This window comes from Octopus bimaculoides, chromosome 7, assembly GCF_046866305.1.
Source record: "Octopus bimaculoides isolate indiv1 chromosome 7, ASM4686630v1, whole genome shotgun sequence".
Classification (NCBI taxonomy): Eukaryota; Metazoa; Mollusca; class Cephalopoda; order Octopoda; family Octopodidae; genus Octopus; species Octopus bimaculoides.
The window spans coordinates 106,057,948-106,076,508 of NC_142934.1; the positions used below are offsets into that span (position 1 = coordinate 106,057,948).

At 38.5% G+C, this 18,561-nt stretch overlaps 1 protein-coding gene across 2 annotated transcripts in view; it reads right to left on the reverse strand.

Annotated features, from left to right (window-relative positions):
* Window positions 1-396: 396 nt before the first annotated feature.
* The window catches only part of LOC106876073 (uncharacterized), a 143,285-nt gene continuing 125,120 nt past the window's right edge, over window positions 397-18,561 (reverse strand). Inside the window, exons 25-28 of one of the 2 annotated variants that reach the window (XM_014924478.3) lie at window positions 13,616-13,694; window positions 8,875-9,057; window positions 2,626-2,694; window positions 397-1,379 (exon numbers count right to left, since the gene is read on the reverse strand). In XM_014924478.3, coding sequence (XP_014779964.2) covers window positions 1,167-1,379; window positions 2,626-2,694; window positions 8,875-9,057; window positions 13,616-13,694 — 544 coding nt within the window. In that variant the 3' untranslated portion in view covers window positions 397-1,166. Of the gene's footprint in view, window positions 1,380-2,625; window positions 2,695-8,874; window positions 9,058-13,615; window positions 13,695-18,561 lie in introns of those variants that run through there. The other variant, XR_016242711.1, reaches the window with a different exon arrangement.

Sequence of the window (18,561 nt, forward strand, 5' to 3'; positions counted from 1 at the left end):
TTGTACACAGCCAACATAGATGCTTCTTTCTACAACTCCCTTCCAAAAAGTGTGAGCTCCCAAGTTCATTTCATGATCTTTGGATAGTCAATGCCAAGGTCTGCACTATCAAAAGAGAGAAATGGATTGGTGGAGAATGATGGCCAGTGAGATGTAACATTGTCAGTAGCTTCTGTATTTCAAACAGCTAAGACTCTTAGTGTTCTTTTCCCCATGCTGTTAAAATGATGTGAATAACCTTGTTAAGCATTCAAATATGAAGCTCAACAAATATACTTCCATCATCAAAATAGCTTACACTTATATCATTTTCATATATTAAATAGAAAATATTAATATTCTCATACTTTTTCTTTTTGCTAAAAAACACAACCATAGACTGACAGAAACAAAACAAAGGGAAAAATGCACACAGACATGTATGCATACGTGTATATATTTATTTATTTGCTATTGATAGATGAACAAATAAAACATCATTTCATGCTGTTATGTGGAGTTTGAGTGTGGCTTGGATTGGATTACATTTATTTATATGGAGTTCAATTACTTATGTAATAGACAAAGGGCTCTGGAATGGATTCTGTTCATATATAGAGACTCCACTGTATGCATATGTATGTATTTTTAAAAAAAAATCTTTTTACTTGTTTCAGACTGGTATTTATTCTAATGGTCACTTTACTGCATTGCTAAGTTATGGGGATATAACAAACCAACATTGGTTGTCAAGCAATGGTGGGGACAAACAGACACACGCGATGGGCTTCTTTCAAAATCTTTCTACCAAATCCACTCACAAGGCCTTGGTTGGCCTGGAGCTATAGTAGATGACACTTGCCCAAGGTGCCACACAGTGGGACTGAACCATGTGGTTAAGAAGCAAACTTCTTATGACACAGCCACACCCATGCCCATATTTTTTTACTTGCTTCAGTCATTTGACAGTGGCCATGCAGGAGCACCATGTGGTGGTTGTGAAGCAAATTTGTTACCACACAACCACATACGTGCTTATATATAACATTTACAGATTAAGTGATTTAACAAAAAGAGAAAAGATTGTGTTTGACTTTGGCAGATTTACAAGTGGTTAGAACTATTTAATGGAATAATAAATGTGAATGAAAGCAATATAATACAAAACTACATATGTAAGGAACTGGTCATTTTTTAGCTTTGGTTAAGGTAGGAGCCTTAAATGCTTTATGTACAGAAGGAGACGAGCAACTGGCTAAAGGAGACAAGCTGGATGCAGCACCACACGCGAGAAGTTTGGACATTTTCATTTGTTGAGTAACTTTCTGAGCCTTCATGGAATCATCTGAAGATGAAGTGTGCAAAACATTCTCTTTTACATGATATTTCTGCTCTGCACCCTGGGTGTGAGAAAGAAGATGGAAAAGGAAAACCCATAAGACATTTCAAATACTGTTTCAGGAATTTAAAAAGTTAAAAAAGAAAAACTATAAAAAACAAAACAAAACAATAAGCGCAAAAATTATGTAATCTGTAAGGTTTTAGCACCCCATTATTACCATCTTTATTGGCTTCCCAGCAACTCCCACTCTTATATAATATAGGGTAGCCATGTATCTGCTCTGTGACAAGACAACTATGATTGTCCCTCTATCATACTTTAGCATTTCAGCATCTGGCAGAAAGCCACCTCCACCTCCCAAATAACTCCCCCCCCACACACACACACTTAGTTCTGGGTCTTTTACATTTTTCTTTGTTCTTTTTCTATCTTGCAAGTTACTTGGCAACCTCACCAGTGCCAGAAGCATGGAAAAAAAAAAAAGCATCCAGTACACACTGTAAAATGGCTGGTGTCAGGAAGGACATTCAGCCATAGAAACAAAGCTAAACCAGAAATTGGAGCTTGACATGACCCTACAGTTTGCTGGATTCTGTCAAACTGTTCAACCCACACCAGCATGGAAAACAGACATATGATGATGTTTTCAGTTAGTATAGCCAAAAATATTTCAAGATGATATACGATAAATCTAGTTTGAAATTGTTTGTGTTACATTCATTAACCCATATTAACCCACTGTCCTTGTTTGAGGACAATTGTATTTGGTTTATTTACTGCAATAAAGGTTAACTGGATGCCTCCATGTCTGTTATCCTTATTTATATAACTATCTTCAAAATTTTGACAGGGTTAACTTGGGTTAAATATGAAGAGAAACAAAAATATTATACACAAAAGATAAAGAAAACAAATAAATGTAAAAAATCACAAAAAGAGCAGTCACATAATGCTTTTGTAGAGTCTAACTTGCATTTTATAGTTTGATGTTAAGACATATATATATTACAGCTGGATGCCCTTCTTAATACCAAAGCACTCAGTCCACTGTGGGGTGATTGGTGTTTGGAAGGGCATCCAGCTGTAAAGACCATGCCAAAACAGACACAGAAGTCTGGTGCAGTCTTCTACCTGGCCAGCTCCTGTCAAACCATTCAACCATGCCAACATGGAAAGCAAACATTAAATGATGATGATGATGATTATGATGATATATATATATATATATATATATATATATGTATATACACACACATTCTAATAAAAAGGAAAATTATGGACTAATACTGAAGAAAATATTGTACCTGAAGATTTAAAGACAGTTTTCCTTGTTCTAATTTCTTGTAAGCTGCTGATAGAAATCCTTCTTTCACCTGGGAGAGTATGAAAAGAATATCATTTACTTTTTAATTATGCAAAAAAATATATTAATATTTCAATTTTGTCGTTCATTTATTGCTAAATTCATCTGGCAATTATATTAGCACCAATTTGTTCATTTATACGTTTTAGTTGTTGAACTGTGGCCATGCTGGAGCACTTGCTTCAACAGTTCCAGTCATGTTGACTCCAGTACACTGCTACTTCAAATACAGAGTGGGCCAAAAGCCATAAACAAAATAAGTCTAATACACTCTGGAATTGTCAAAGACATGCTTCAATTTTTCTAAAATTGGATAAAATAAATAATAACGAACGCACATGATTAACAAAATGAATAATAATAGTAATCTTTTCTACCACAGACAAGAGGCTTGAAACTTTGAGCGAGGTGTACAAATTGAAATGCAAAAGAACGAAATAATAAATGGATATATGAATGAAAGTTTGGTAATTGCATTTATTTCCACCACACGACACTTATTATTGCAAACATGTTTTAACTAACCTAAACTATATACATACACAAATATATTCATATATACATGTCTTGAGATGTAGCTGTAATTCAAAGGGGCCAGCCTTGTCATATTCTGTGTGAGGCTGAATCTCCCTGAGAACTATGTTAATGTTATGCAAGTCTGTGCAGTACTCAGCCATTTGTGAGTTAATTTTATCCTCGTGTGATAATGAAAAGTAAAATTGACATCCAATATTTGCTGTGTGTATGTATGAATTTTTCTTTGGATTTAAGTATCTACTGTTTCTCTCACTTTCTCTCTTTCTCTTTCATTTCCTTTGTGTCCCTCTTCTCTCCTGCTTTTGATTTAACAATGTGTATTTGTATCTATGTATCTACTTCTCTTGTGATGTGATAAACATTTAAAAACATAAAACGAACGCAGTCACCACTCACTGTCTCTTTCACTCTCTCTCTTTCTCTTTCACTTTTTCTCTCTCACTCTCTTCCTTTCTCCTTTACGTCCTCTCTGAAACATTTAAAAACACAAAATGAACACTGTCACCACTCATTGTCTTTTTCACTCTCTCACTCTCCCTTTCTCTCTAACTCTCTCTTGCTTTGCCACTTCTTTGAAGTAAGTGTGACGTACACAACAGGTACGTACAAAAACAAAAAGTCAGCATATTAATATGATTGATGATCCTTTCAACTACAGGCACAAGTGCTGAAATTGTGGAGTAGTGGGGAGGTAGTTGATTACATCAACCCCAGTGTATCACTAGTACTTAATTTATTGAAATTTAAAAGGATGAAAGCAAAGTCAGCCTCGGCAGAATTTGAACTCAGAACATAGTGACGGGTGAATTACTGCAAAGCATTTTGTCCAGTGTGCTAGCGATTCTGTAATATAAATAAAATTTCAAATGCTTTGGCCTACCCTGTATAACACACGCTCACACTCACATATGTTCATTAGTTTTTCTATGATGACATAGGTGGGACAGGTCCTTATTTGATGCAATATTTTCATGGATGGATACTCATCCTGTCACCAACCCTTTCCTGTTAATACAAATAAAGTTGTATAGAGTAACCTATCAGTTTGATGTAAAATTGTTTTTATTACAACTGGACAGAAAAACAAACATTAATATGTATATATATGTAAACTTGTCCTGCATTTCTGAAGAGAGGTATGTATGTATGGTGGCTGTTATCCATCATAACCATCCAAAGATTTTTGCAAAAATCAACTTATACAACCAAACATTTAGATAGGAAAAGAACTTTGAAATATTCTATGAATAATTTATTTAGATTATATCCAGTAATTTCACATCTCAATATAGAGCTAATATCAATTTGAGATTTTTCTCTTTGTTTTCTTATTCATAAACTAAAGATAAAATTTTATTCAGTTGCCGATAGCATGTAAAAGCACCCACTACACTCTCTGAGTGGTTGGCGTTTAGGAAGGGCATCCAGCTGTAGATACTCTGCCAAATGCTGTGCGTGAGAAAACCCAACAAGCCAAGTGAGACCTAAATCTAAGGCCTCAGCCAGTCCACTTAGGCGTACCTTCCTTCATTGGACACTAAACTCCACTTGCAAAGACCTGTTGAGGCAAGTGAAATCGAAATCGAGTTAAATTGGACACGAAACTCAGCTTGTGAAGACTTATTGGGGCAAGCAAAAGCGAATTTGTGATGGCACCTGTGCCCAGCATCGCCTTTCTGGCACTTGTGCCCGCGGCATGTCTAAGGACTTTCGAGCGAGATCGTTGCCAGTGCCCCTGGACTGGCTCTTGTGCGGGTGGCACATAAAATACACCATTTTGAGCGTGGCCGTTGCCAGTACCGCCTGACTGGCCTTCGTGCGGGTGACACGTAAAAGCACCCACTACACTCTCTGAGTGGTTGGCATTAGGAAGGGCATCCAGCCGTAGAAGCTCTGCCAAATCAGATTGGAGTCTCGTGTAGCCATCTGGTTTCACCAGTCCTCAGTCAAATCGTCCAACCCATGCTAGCATGGAAAGCGGACGTTAAACGACAATGATGATGATGATGATGTAACCTGTTTAATTTCGATGTCCTAAAATCCTTTGGTTCAACTTCAACCCATCTGGTGAAGACCCTAAATCTATAGGCATGTAGTTAATAAATAACGAGTGATCATCATCATCATCATCATTTAACGCCCGCTTTCCATGCTAGCATGGGTTGGACGATTTGACTGAGGACTGGTGAAACTGAATGGCAACACCAGGCTCCAATCTAATTTGGCAGAGTTTCTACAGCTGGATGTCCTTCCTAACGCCAACCACTCAGAGAGTGTAGTGGGTGCTTTTACGTGTCACCCGCACGAAGGCCAGTCACGCGGTAATGGCAACGGCCACGCTCAAAATGGTGTCTTTTATGTGCCACCCACACAAGAGCCAGTCCAGGGGCACTGGCAACGATCTCGCTCGAAAATCCTATGAAGGCCAGTCAGGTGGTACTGGCAACGGCCACGCTTAAAATCATGCATCTTATGTGCCACCCGCACAAGAGCCAGTCCAGGGGCACTGGCAACGATCTCACTTGGCTTGCCGGGTCAATTAGTATTTAATAAAGTAGTAACACAATACAGTGAAAAAGAAAATTTCAGTCAACCAGTGGCTTTCAAATGGTGTGCATCACAAGAGGTATCCAAGGGCTCTGAAGATTTTAAAAATAGAATCTAAGATATTAGAAAAGCTACACTAAATTTTAAGCTTATAGAAAAACGTGATATTCACAATACTGTTATACAAATGTACAATTAATGAAAAATAAATAAGCAATTATGTATATGTGATGTCTTTAAATAATGAACATATGGTTACTGGTGCAGGCATGGCTGTGCGGTTAAGAAGTTTGCTTTCCAAAATTATGATTTCGGATTCAGCTCCACTGTGTGGTACCTTGGGTAAGTACTCTCTATTATTGCCCTGGGCTAACCAAAGCCTTGTGAGTGGATTTGGTAAATGGAAACCGAAAAAGGGTAATTTATTAAGCATCTAAAAAAGGTTAAGAGAGTGAATCCCCTACAGAAAATCCCGAGGGAAGGACCCTAAAACAGATATGTATGGTCATACTTAACCAATATCTGGTATCCCCTGTGGTTCCATTCCAGGAAGTAAATAAACGTAATTATGTATTTTTTATGATTCAGTTGACTTCAGATCCTTTCTGGCTATCTGCCTTAGTCCACATTTATTTAGTGTGTCCTTAACTACAATATATTAAGTACCGCCTGACTGGTCTTCGTGCCGGTGGCACGTAAAAGCACCCACTACACTCTGAGTGGTTGGCGTTAGGAAGGGCATCCAACTGTAGAAACACTGCCAAATCAGATTGGAGCCTGGTGTAGCCATCTGGTTCACCAGTCCTCAGTCAAATTGTCCAACCCATGCTAGCATGGAAAGCGGACGTTAGACGATGATGATGATGATGATGATTATTGTCTTCTGTCTCATTCTTTTTTTTTATCACCGTTGTTTATAGATGGTCATGTTTTGAATGGCCTGACTTTTTAGAAAGGAATTAATTTAATTTTGAATCACTTTTATCTATCCACCCATCTTTAGTATATTTCTGTATCCTTGACACGAAAACATATCAGCACAGATGGCCTGTTCTCTTTGATTCTCTCATACAACCGACTTTTCAATGCAGGCCCAGCTTCTACAAGTACACTATTAACCCTTTCCTCCACTCTTCATTAATTCTGACATTGTAGGTCAACATTTTCAAACTTCCGCTGCAGTTCTCAAGCTTTTAGACTTCTGTAAATGATAACCAAAAATCCCATGCCCCAATAGGAATGTACTGATGGATGTTAACTGGCATGGAAGAATGCTGGTGCTATGATAAAATTGCCCTAGATCATGCAATAAAGTGATAGGTGACTGAAAGATGTCAGTTTTAAAAATCATGCAAGTAAAAAAAGCATGAGGTTATCTACTTTATACTTCCAGTAAGGATGGCCAAAGAGTTCATATTTCTATTCTCCCATACTCCATAAGAAATGAACAGACTGAAATAACATAGGCTAGAAAGGTGCTTTAATTTTGTTTGGAGATGACTTCCTTAGTGGTGGTGGTCTAATCAAATGCAACCAGTCCAAAGTACAAAATGGTTGGTGACAAGGAGGGTGTCATATCAAAAACTCTTGTTATAATGTACACATGACATATGCAACAGGATAAGCTAATTATATACATATGCAACACAAAACATCGAAGTTTGCTACAGATGATATATACAACAACAAGGTGAGCTAACTATTCTCTGTAGTTGCATGTGCACCAGATAATCAGTGTTGAGGTGTTTTGAGATCTGTCAAACTCACAAACAGCAGGGAAAAAAAGTGTAAAACCAACATAGATGTAAAATGAAATACAATTAGATAACCACTACTTCATATAATCTGAAATTCATAAAAAAATATACAAATCTGTGAAGGCTAATTAGAAACAATCACATCTAGCTATAACAGTAGAAAGATAATAACACCTGGCACACTATAAAAAGAAAATCTGAGATTAGTTGTTGATGATAGTAGCAGCAGTAACAACAATTTTATGTCTACTTTTTCATGCTTGCATAAGTTAGATGGAAATTTTTTTGAGACAGATTTTCTATAGCTGGATGCTCTTCCTGTCATCAACCTGCACCTGTTTCCAGAAAAGGTAATATTTCCCCATGGCCAGACATGCTTCTCACGAAAGACTAGAAAAGAACAGCATTACTGGTATATTGTTGTTGGCACTCTGTCGCTTACGACGTCGAGGGTTCCAGTTGATCAGATCAATGGAACAGCCTGCTCGTGAAATTAACGTGCAAGTGGCTGAGCACTCCACAGACACGTGTACCCCTAACGTAGTTCTCGGGAGAGATTCAGCGTGACACAGTGTGACAAGGCTGACCCTTTGAATTACAGGCACAACAGAAACAGGAAGTAAGAGTGAGAGACAGTTGTGGTGAAAGAGTACAGCAGGGTTTGCCACCATCCCCTGCCGGAGCCTTGTGGAGCTTTAGGTTTTTTCGCTCAATAAACACTCACAACGCCCGGTCTGGGAATGGAAACCGTGAGTCCGCTGTCCTAACCACTGGGCCATTGTGCATCCACATTACTTGTATAACAGTGATAAGAAAACATACACACACTTGGTTGCTATTTCTAGCAAGCTGAGCAACAATGAGGGAATTTCTTTTAAGATAATTAAAGACAGCGATGCTTAATTACCATTATTCATCTTTGAGTCATATGTAAAATAGGTTAGTCAAGCAATCACCCAGCAAAATTGTATCAATTAGTTTTAGTTATGGTCACATGATAAAATATACTTGGTCCATACTATGATGATGTTGATGATGAAGACACAGCCTTTTAGATTTTGACATTAATATTTTTCTCTTTAAGTGTGTTACATAGAAAGAAGAATTATTGATTTCTAATAGTGGTACACATGACCACATATTTTGAGAAAGGATATACTTGATAAAATTAACTGCAATAATTGACTGATATATTTTTTTTATTGATCTTGGGAAGAGGAAAGGCAAAGTTGACTTAGAGTGAACTCAGAAGATAAAAGAGCTATAACTAACTATTACAAGGCATTTTAGCTGTGGCTCTAATGATTGTGCCAATCCATGCAGGGATATGAATTATTGATAAGACAAACCTTTAAATCTTTCAGCTGACTTACACACTCTTTCATGTGACCAGATTGTGGATTTAGAGTGAAATCAGAGATCTCAGTGCTAGCATCAACAGTAACGGAATGAGGTCCATCTTGTCTGTACTTTAATAGATTCTTTGCAGCGAAAACAACACCTTCTTGTAGAATATTATCCACTGAAAATACCTAATATAAAAGAATATGAATAATATAAATTATGTTATTTCAGTGAACAGAATAAATAATATTGATATTATTTAAATATTGGCAGAATGTTAATATTCACAGAATGTGTTACTCAAGGAATAAGTGCAGATGTGTCACTTTGGGCAAGTTTTCTATGATATGAACAAATCTTTGTGTGTGGATGTGGCAGACAAAAGTTGAAAGATGCCTGTCATGTACATATACATCTATATGTGTGTGTGTGTGTGTGCTTCCTTGTCTTAACATTGCATGACAGTTATAAAATGATTGTATGACAAATAATTGTCATGGAAACAAGTGAGAGTTGGCAACAGGAAGGGCATCTGATCAAAATCTGCCCCAATAAACTCCAGCCTATGCATGCAAGCTTGGAAAGGTGGATGTCAAACTGATGATGATAATGATATATAAATATATATACATATATATATACAATGGGCTTATTTCATTTTCCGTCTACCAAATCTACTCACAAAGCTTTGGTTGGCCTGAAGCTATAGTAGAAGACACTTGCCCAAGGTGCCAAGCACTGGGACTGAACCCGGAACCATATGATTGGTAAGTAAGCTACTTACCACATAGCTACTCTTAGAATTTTTAGCAAAATACTATTTACTTCTCTGATTGTTGCAAAATGCGATATCTTTTTCTTTAGCAACATATTCATGAAACTGAAGAAATCTTACTATGCTGTTGCAATGAAAGAAAAAAAAATGCTCACAGGCGCAGGAGTGGCTATGTGGTAAGTAACTTGCTTACCAACCACATGGTTCCGGGTTCAGTCCCACTGCGTGGCACCTTGGGCAAGTGTCTTCTACTATAGCCTCGGGCCGACCAAAGCCTTCCGTCTACCAATCTCGATTTGGTAGACAGAAACTGAAAGAAGCCCGTCGTATCATCATCATCATCATCATCATCGTTTAACGTCCGCTTTCCATGCTAGCATGGGTTGGACGATTTGACTGAGGACTGGTGAAACCGGATGGCAACACCAGGCTCCAGTCTGATTTGGCAGAGTTTCTACAGCTGGATGCCCTTCCTAACGCCAACCACTCAGAGAGTGTAGTGGGTGCTTTTACGTGTCACCCGCACGAAAACGGCCACGCTCGAAATGGTCCCCAACATCGCTTGACAACCGATGCTGGTGTGTTTACGTCCCCGTAATTTAGCGGTTCGGCAAAAGAGACCGATAGAATAAGTACTAGGCTTACAAAGAATAAGTCCTGGGGTCGATTTGTTCGACTAAAGGCGGTGCTCCAGCATGGCCGCAGTCAAATGACTGAAACAAGTAAAAGAGAGACTGTAAAGCATCCATCATTGCTTTCATTATTAAGTTGGCACTATATTTAATTTCTTTTTATGTGTTCCAGGGCCAGATATCAACTCCAGTTGCACAATTGGTTAGTGTAATATTGGTTTTGACAATACAATTAATTTCCAATCTCGATTATTTGCAGTCATTGCATGATAACATACTGCCATGATTCCAAGATTTCATCGCATTGACTGTTCTGGTTTTGTACGGCTACCTGTTTGAAGTCCAAGTAATCCTTTGTGAATATGATGTGTGAGAACAGTTCACAGAGTTACAAAACCACAACGATGCTACAATACGATATTGGTTTCATGGAGAATAAAGCTGTGACGTCCGAAGTACACTGACTTCTCACCTCAATCTGTGAAAACACTTGAAGCAAATTTTTCTTGCCTTGTCAACATTCTCCTTGGTAGGGTGGCTGCATTAGCTGCAGATCACCAGCTGCAAGGATTGCACTGATATCTAAAGACAGTACATGTATACCAAACATTTGATGTGACTACTCTCTTTAAAGAATGTTTTAATGTGAAAGTTGTTTATTGTCGTTGTTTTGTATGAGACAACTTTTTCTGTATTCTTTTGAATATTTACTATACAAGTTGAGAGAAGACAAACTTTACAAGAGTAAGTGAGGCTAAAAACGGTAAGAACAGATGTAAACGATAGATTTCTAGACTAATTTAGAAGTTGACTTATCAGACACACTTTCATCTCGTATCTTATTTTACAATATACAGTTCTTTTTATCTTTTGAATTTTCATACTGAATTTGCAAACCATTTTGTTGAGAGAGGAAGGAAGTTTGCTGATATGAAGACATTTAATGTCAACTCAATAGGTCAGTAGTGGACAGGGTCAGATTGAACGAGAGCTGATGCCAATGAAAGAAAATGCAAGCAATGTATTCACTGAGGGGTTAGGGAGTGAGACAGAGAAAAGAAGAAAGAAGATTAAGGAACTGATACACAATCCAAACAGAATCTAATTACTAGTTGTTTCCCTCCTAGATAAGTAACCTGCTTGGCAGTTTGCCAAGTCCATGTCTCAGACATATATTCGACCCAGGCAAGTTTTCTATGGCTGAGTACTCTCTCTATCAAAAGCTGGTTCACATTGTCTACTGACTATATTTCACCATATCACTGTCAGTAGAGAAATATAAAAAAGGTACCGTCTACTTTGTATCAGTTCTTATTAGAAGTTACAGTCCTATTAGGCAGGTAGCCGGCATTACAACATGTGTTCACATCCTGCTTGTACATATGGTTAATTGAGAGAATCATCATGTTGAGACATGGACTCTGTAAACTTCATAGTAGGTTACCTGCCTGGGAGTGTAAGAACAGATATAGGATAGAACAAGTCCTCTTAGTATGGGACCTCTGTAATGAAAAATAAAGAAGTAAAGTTTCCTTCTCAAGTCATACCAGCTCATAAGGACTCAAGTTTCCATGGCATGTATATTCCCCACCTGGAAGGGACACCAGTCTATTGCAGGATTACTCATCTTTGCCAGCTGAGTGAACTGGAGCAATGTGAAATGAATTGTTTTGATGAAGAACACAATATGTCGCCTGGTCCAGGAACTGAAACCACAGCCTTACGACCATGAGTTCAACACTCTAACCACTAAGCCACATGCCTTCTGATTACCTCTGTGGTTCACATGGCACAATGAAATGCACCCAATAAACCCAGGTTATTAAACTACAGAAAATATGACAAGACAGAAATAAGTGAGATACAGACTCTGTAAACTGCATCACAGGCTACTCATCAAAGAGTGCAGTGACTGATACAAGTTAGAGAGGGACTTCAGTCCTTTTTGCTGTGACAACCACACATGCTGCCTCATGAGAGGAGGATAAAAGGGTCCCCTCTGCTTGGTATTAGTTTTCATTCAGAATTACAACCCTATTAGACAGGTAACCTGCAATGTGACTCTCACTGATGTAAGTCACATTTCCTCATATGTTCCATTTTTGGTATGATTATTTGGGGAGGTGAAGTGTCATGATGGCATTTGGCAAGGTGGTTTGCAAATTCAGCATGAATAGCCAAAAACTGGAGAGAATAATTGTATGTTGTGTATCCAAAATGAAAGTGTCTCTATGAGGTTGAGTTCTACACTGATTAAAATCAGAGGTTCTCAACTTTTTTTGGCATAAGCATGCTACTTCACGCATATTATTTATACAATAAACTGTGTAGCAAATCAAAAGGATACAAAAAATAATTATGCTCTTGTACAAAATGAAAATGGACGGCTTTCAAGCTAAAAATGTTCTCCATAGGTGTAGGCAATGTATGGTGATAACGAAGCCTGCTTTGCAATCATGTGGCTTCAGGTTCAATCCAACTGCATGACACCTTGGGCAAGTGAGTTCCACTGTAGCCCCAGGCTGACCAAAGCCTTGTGAGCAAATTTGGTAGACTGAAACTGTGTGAAAGCCATCATGTGTGTGCATGTGTGTGTATAAATATGTATGTGTGTATGTTTCTTTGTGTCTGTGTTTATCCCCCACCAGTTGACAACCGGGATTCATTTGTTTACATTCCCATAGCTTAACAGTTCAACAAATGAGACTAAAAGAATAAGTATCAGACTTTAAAAGAAGCAAATAATAAAAAAAAAAGTAGAGACAGATCTATATGACTAAGTTTGTCAAGGTGGTGCCCCAGCATGGCAGAGTCCAAAGATTGAAATAAATAAAAAAAGGGAAAGGTTAAAGGATTGTAGCGGTGCATGGCTTAGTGGTTAGGGTGTTGGACTCATGATCGTAAGATTGTGGCTTCGATTCCTGGACTGGGTGATGCATTGTATTCTTGAGCGAAACACTTCATTTCTTGTTGCTCCAGTCGATAAAAATGGTAAAACTCAGTTGGTAAAAATGGGTAGTCCTGTGATGGACCAGCGTCCCATGCAGGGAGGGACATATACACCAGGGAGAAACCAGGAAACCAACCCTGTGGTCCTTAGAGAGTAATGTGGACTAACCATATAATGTAAAGTACCAACATGAAATGTTTGGTACAAGTATAGCGTTTACATTGTAAGACAAATGTAACACAAAAGTTTGTGAGTTCTCTCTTGCTGCGTGGGCAAGATAATGTGAATCATTACAATCCATCCAACCCATGCCAGCATCGAAAAATGGACGTATGATGATGACGATGATGAAGAATACAAAAAGATTGAAAGACCATATTAATTTTTACCTGCATATAGCCCCAGAAACAAATTGTGAAAATGTTCCCTTCAACATCAACTGCATGTAACTGTTCAAGTTTATGGTGGCTGAAAGTATTAAAAAAAAACACTTAAGAATTTCTTTATTATGAACGTATTAAATAATTCAGAAAGAGAGAGAGAGAGAGAGAGAGAGAGAGAGAGAGAGAGAGAGAGAGAGAGAGAGAGGGAGAGAGAGAGAGAGGGAGAGAGAGAGGGAGAGAGAGGGAGGGAGAGAGAGAGTAAAGTGGGTGAGAGTAAGAGAGTAAAGAGGGAAGGAGTTAGGGATGAATACAGCAATGGTGTCCCTGAGCAAGCAACTAATTCAAGGGAGATAATAAATTTTTCATAGTATTTGGTGGGATAAGAAAGTTTGGTGCAGCTCCTCAGCTTACCATCCCTGGTCAAACTATCCAACCTATGCCAGCATGGACAATGGACATTAAATTATGATGATGATGATGATGATGAAGAGAACACACAGTAAATTTTTTATGCTGTTGCTTACTTGTAATGAAGTCCTTAAAATTTCTAGTCAGTGGTAATCTTGTATAGCACTATTTCATCCTTTTTAGAAATCATCAGCATGACATAACCCAAGATATGTAAATTAAACATTTTATGAAATGAGATATTTGTTATGGATGGAAAATAATAACAGCTGGGAAGAAATTTTTATCAATACTATGAAAAAGTTTTATCATGGCAACCGAATAATTGTCGCATATTATTTACAGATAAATTCCTCTATTTACATAATATCGAGGTCTCTTTTTTTCTTTTGTTGTCTTACTTTTTCTATCAATATATATATATATATATATAAACATAATTAAGGGGTCAGCAACAGTTGCTTCACCACATACCAAAGTTCAGAAATAGCAGCTAAAGTGAAACAACTGTTGCTGATCCCTTAATTATGTTTATAAATTTATAAGAACTTTTAAATAAGTTCTTTACCGATAATGGTGTTTACATACCGAAGTGCTTGGTAAAAATTATTAAATATTAATTTATTAATAAATTAATAATCCTTTACCCTTTTATTTATATATATATATGTATAGGGACTCTCACTCAGAGTAAAAGGCAGACTGTATGACGCATGCGTACGAACAACCATGCTACATGGCAGTGAAACATGGGCTGTAACTGCTGAGGACATTCGTAAGCTCGCAAGGAATGAAGCCAGTATGCTCCGTTGGATGTGTAATGTCAATGTGAATACCCGTCAGAGTGTAAGTATCTTGAGAGAAAAGCTGAACATTAGAAGCATCAGTTGTGGCATGCAAGAGAGACGATTGCGCTGGTATGGACATGTGGTGAGAATGGAGGAGGATAGCTGCGTGAAAAAGTGCCACACCCTAACAGTTGAGGGAACCCGTGGAAGAGGTAGGCCCAGGAAGACCTGGGCTGAGGTGGTGAGGCAAGACCTTCGTACATTGGGCCTCACCGAGGCGATGACTACTGACCGAGACCTTTGGAAATGTGCTGTGCGTGAGAAGACCCGGCAAGCCAAGTAAGATCGTTGCAAGTGCCCCTGGACTGGTTCTTGTGCGGGTGGCACATGAGATGCACCATTTTGAGCGTGGCCGTTGCCAGTACCGCCTGACTGGCTCCTGTAGGATTTTCGAGCGAGATCGTTGCCAGTGCCCCTGGACTGGCTTGTGAGGGTGGCACATAAAAGACACCATTTCGAGCGTGGCCGTTTTCGTGCAGGTGACACGTAAAAGCACCCACTACACTCTCTGAGTGGTTGGCGTTAGGAAGGGCATCCAGCTGTAGAAACTCTGCCAAATCAGACTGGAGCCTGGTGTTGCCATCCGGTTTCACCAGTCCTCAGTCAAATCGTCCAACCCATGCTAGCATGGAAAGCGGACGTTAAACGATGATGATTATGATGATGATGATATATATATATATATATATATATATATATATATATATATATCCATTTTGTTTTTTGGTCCTAAGTCTGGCTGAAAAAAGAGGAGGGTTGTGGCATGGAGTTAGCAACCTTATCCCGTGGAAACATTCAGCTGCTACAGAAACAATGATCATGGACCAAGATATTGCTGATGGACATAGAAATGAAGGTACATCGTCTCAGGATGGACATATGATGAAAGCAGGTCAACGCTGAAAGGAAACCTGGATCCTGATGAATCAGATCTTCAATGCCCAAACCACCACCACCACCAAAAGTGCAACATGGAGTGAGACTGGGTTGCACCTTGTTTCTGATTCTGATTGGCTTCATCACATGGAAAGCAATGAATAGCCCCAATTTTGGGATAATGTGGGGACTGACGGATTTGGATTTCACAGATGACTTGGTGTTATTAAGCTCCAACAAAGATACGCTATGTATTAGTGCTGAAAAGACCAAAGCCATGTCAACTGGTGGAGCCCAAGCAAAACTTGTCAGTCTTGGATAAGATGAAATTGAGTGTGTTGATAAGTTTACATATCTTAGAATTTGTATTTCCATCGACTGTGATGCAGAAGTTGACCAGGGTAGGTAAAGCAATGTCAGTATTCCAATGCCTTCGTCCAATATGGAGATCAAAAACCACCGACAAGAAGATAAAGTTGCAGCTATACTCATCTATTTTTATACCAATGGCCATCTACATCTGTGAATCCTGGAAGAAGGCAACACAGATTTCAGTTGCTGAAAATGTTCCATTGATCCTGTCAATGTTCAATCCTGGGTTTCTCTTATCAGGACAAAGTGAGAAACAAAGAAGAGATGAAAAGAACTAATATGGGAAGTTTACAGGACATGGTGACTAAGTGGCAGATATGGTTTATTGGCCATGTGCTTTGAATACTGTAGGAGAGAGACATCCTACCACTGTGATGGAGTGGATGCTGGAGGGAGGTAAAAGAACAAGAGGAAGACCAAAAAGATGTGGCACAGTTCATTCTTGGATGATGTAATAATGATGTGAATTGGCTTGAGTGGAGTCAGGAGGAAGGTGAACAATTGGGATGTTTGAAGAAAGCTTGTTGCTTGTTGTGCTGGTGGAGATGCAATGGCCCAGTGGTTAGGGCAGCGGACTCGTGGTCATAGGATCGCGGTTTCGATTCCCAGCCCGGACGCTGTGAGTGTCTATTGAGCGAAAACACCTAAAGCTCAACAAGGCTCCAGCAGGGGATAGTGGCAAACTCTGCTGTACTCTTTCACCACAACTTTCTCTCACTCTTACTTCCTGTTTCTGTGGTACCTGTATTTAAAAGGGCCAGCCTTGACACACTGTGTCACGCTGAATATCCCCGAGAACTACTTTAAGAGTATATGTGTCTGTGGAGTGCTCAGCCACTTGCACGTTAATTTCACGAGCAGGCTGTTCCGTTGATCTGATCAACTGGAACCCTCGACGTCGTAAGCGACGGAGAGCCAACAACAGCTTGTTGTGCTGACAACACTGGAGGATCTAAAAGCTAAGAGTCAGTATGGGTGGGGTGTGTCTGCCTGTGTGTCTTTGTCTTGGCATCACATGATGGTTGTAAATGAGCCACCATCATCACACAAGCGATGTTGTTCATTTCTTATCTTCCATGAAAACATGTCTGGCTATAAGGAAATATTACTTTGCTAGGAACTAGGTGAGGGCACCCAGCTCCAATGAATTCCCTTGAACCCATGCAAACATACCAAAGTGGATGTTAAAACAGTGATGAAATATTGATGATGATAATGATGATAATGATGTTAATGATGTTAATGATTCTATTGTAAATGACCTCAAGAAAATGGTAATCATAAAAATGGAGCCAGAATGGCAGAGAAGGTAAAATTAGAGATAGTAAGAAAATGTTGTTAGCATGGTTCAATGTAGTAGGCCAAGAAATTTAAATTTATTGAAAACTGCAACTTTACTGATAAGAACAAATCATTATCTGAATACTAATAGAGACTAACGAAGAATGTTAATCAAGCATGGAATGCAGCGAGGGATAAGTGTTAGTCAGTCTGTCTGTCTGTATCTCTCTCTCGCTCTCACACTCTCCCTCTCTTTCTATATATATATATATATATATGGGAGAATATACGAAAAAACAACAACAGACGAGGACAGGTGGTGTAAATAACAAAAGGATGTATTAGTATGACGCTCGGGAATACGGAAAGTCTTTGACGTTTCGAGCTATGCTCTTCAACAGAAAGAATACGGAGACAAGGAGAAAAACACGGAGAAAAAAAATTGAATAGTATCCAGTCAACGGTCAACCTGAGTCTAGAATGATATAATGGCCCATTTATAACAACAACGGAGAAGAACATGCAATGCTACTGCTTCTGTCAATTCATGTCAGTGATAAGCAATTATTTTATAGTGTGCAACATGAAATGCAATGTTAAGCCTTGGATTTAAATTTCTTACATTACCTTTACAACAACTATCTGTTATCAGTAAGAAACTAATTATATCTGCAGTATAATCATTCAGTCAACAGGTCATGCCAGTTGACTTCCTAAAAATGAACTCAGAATACTCGAGTATTCTGAGTTTATTTCTAGGAAACTTTTAATGATCTTAGATACCATTTGGTAAAGATAAATACTAATATTGTTGTATTTGGGGATGGTAATGTTGCCAGTTTAACCAATAAAAACACATGCACTATATATTTGGTGTTAATTTGCTTCAGCTTTATATTACATTACATTAATCATATTTCGGCCAGAGTTCTTTCGTCACACTTCTGTGACCTCATTAGTGGTCCTTTGCTTTCTTCTTTCTTATTTGTGTGTCCCTCCTTACTAATAGTCAGCCATTTTGTATTTTGTATTCCTATTGTATGTGTCTATATTTGCGCATGCGTATCCCTCTATGTGTGTCTATGTGTGTTTTTATTGGCTAAACTGGCAACATGACCATCCCCAAATACAACAATATCTGTTTCAACACATGGTTTCACATCAAGA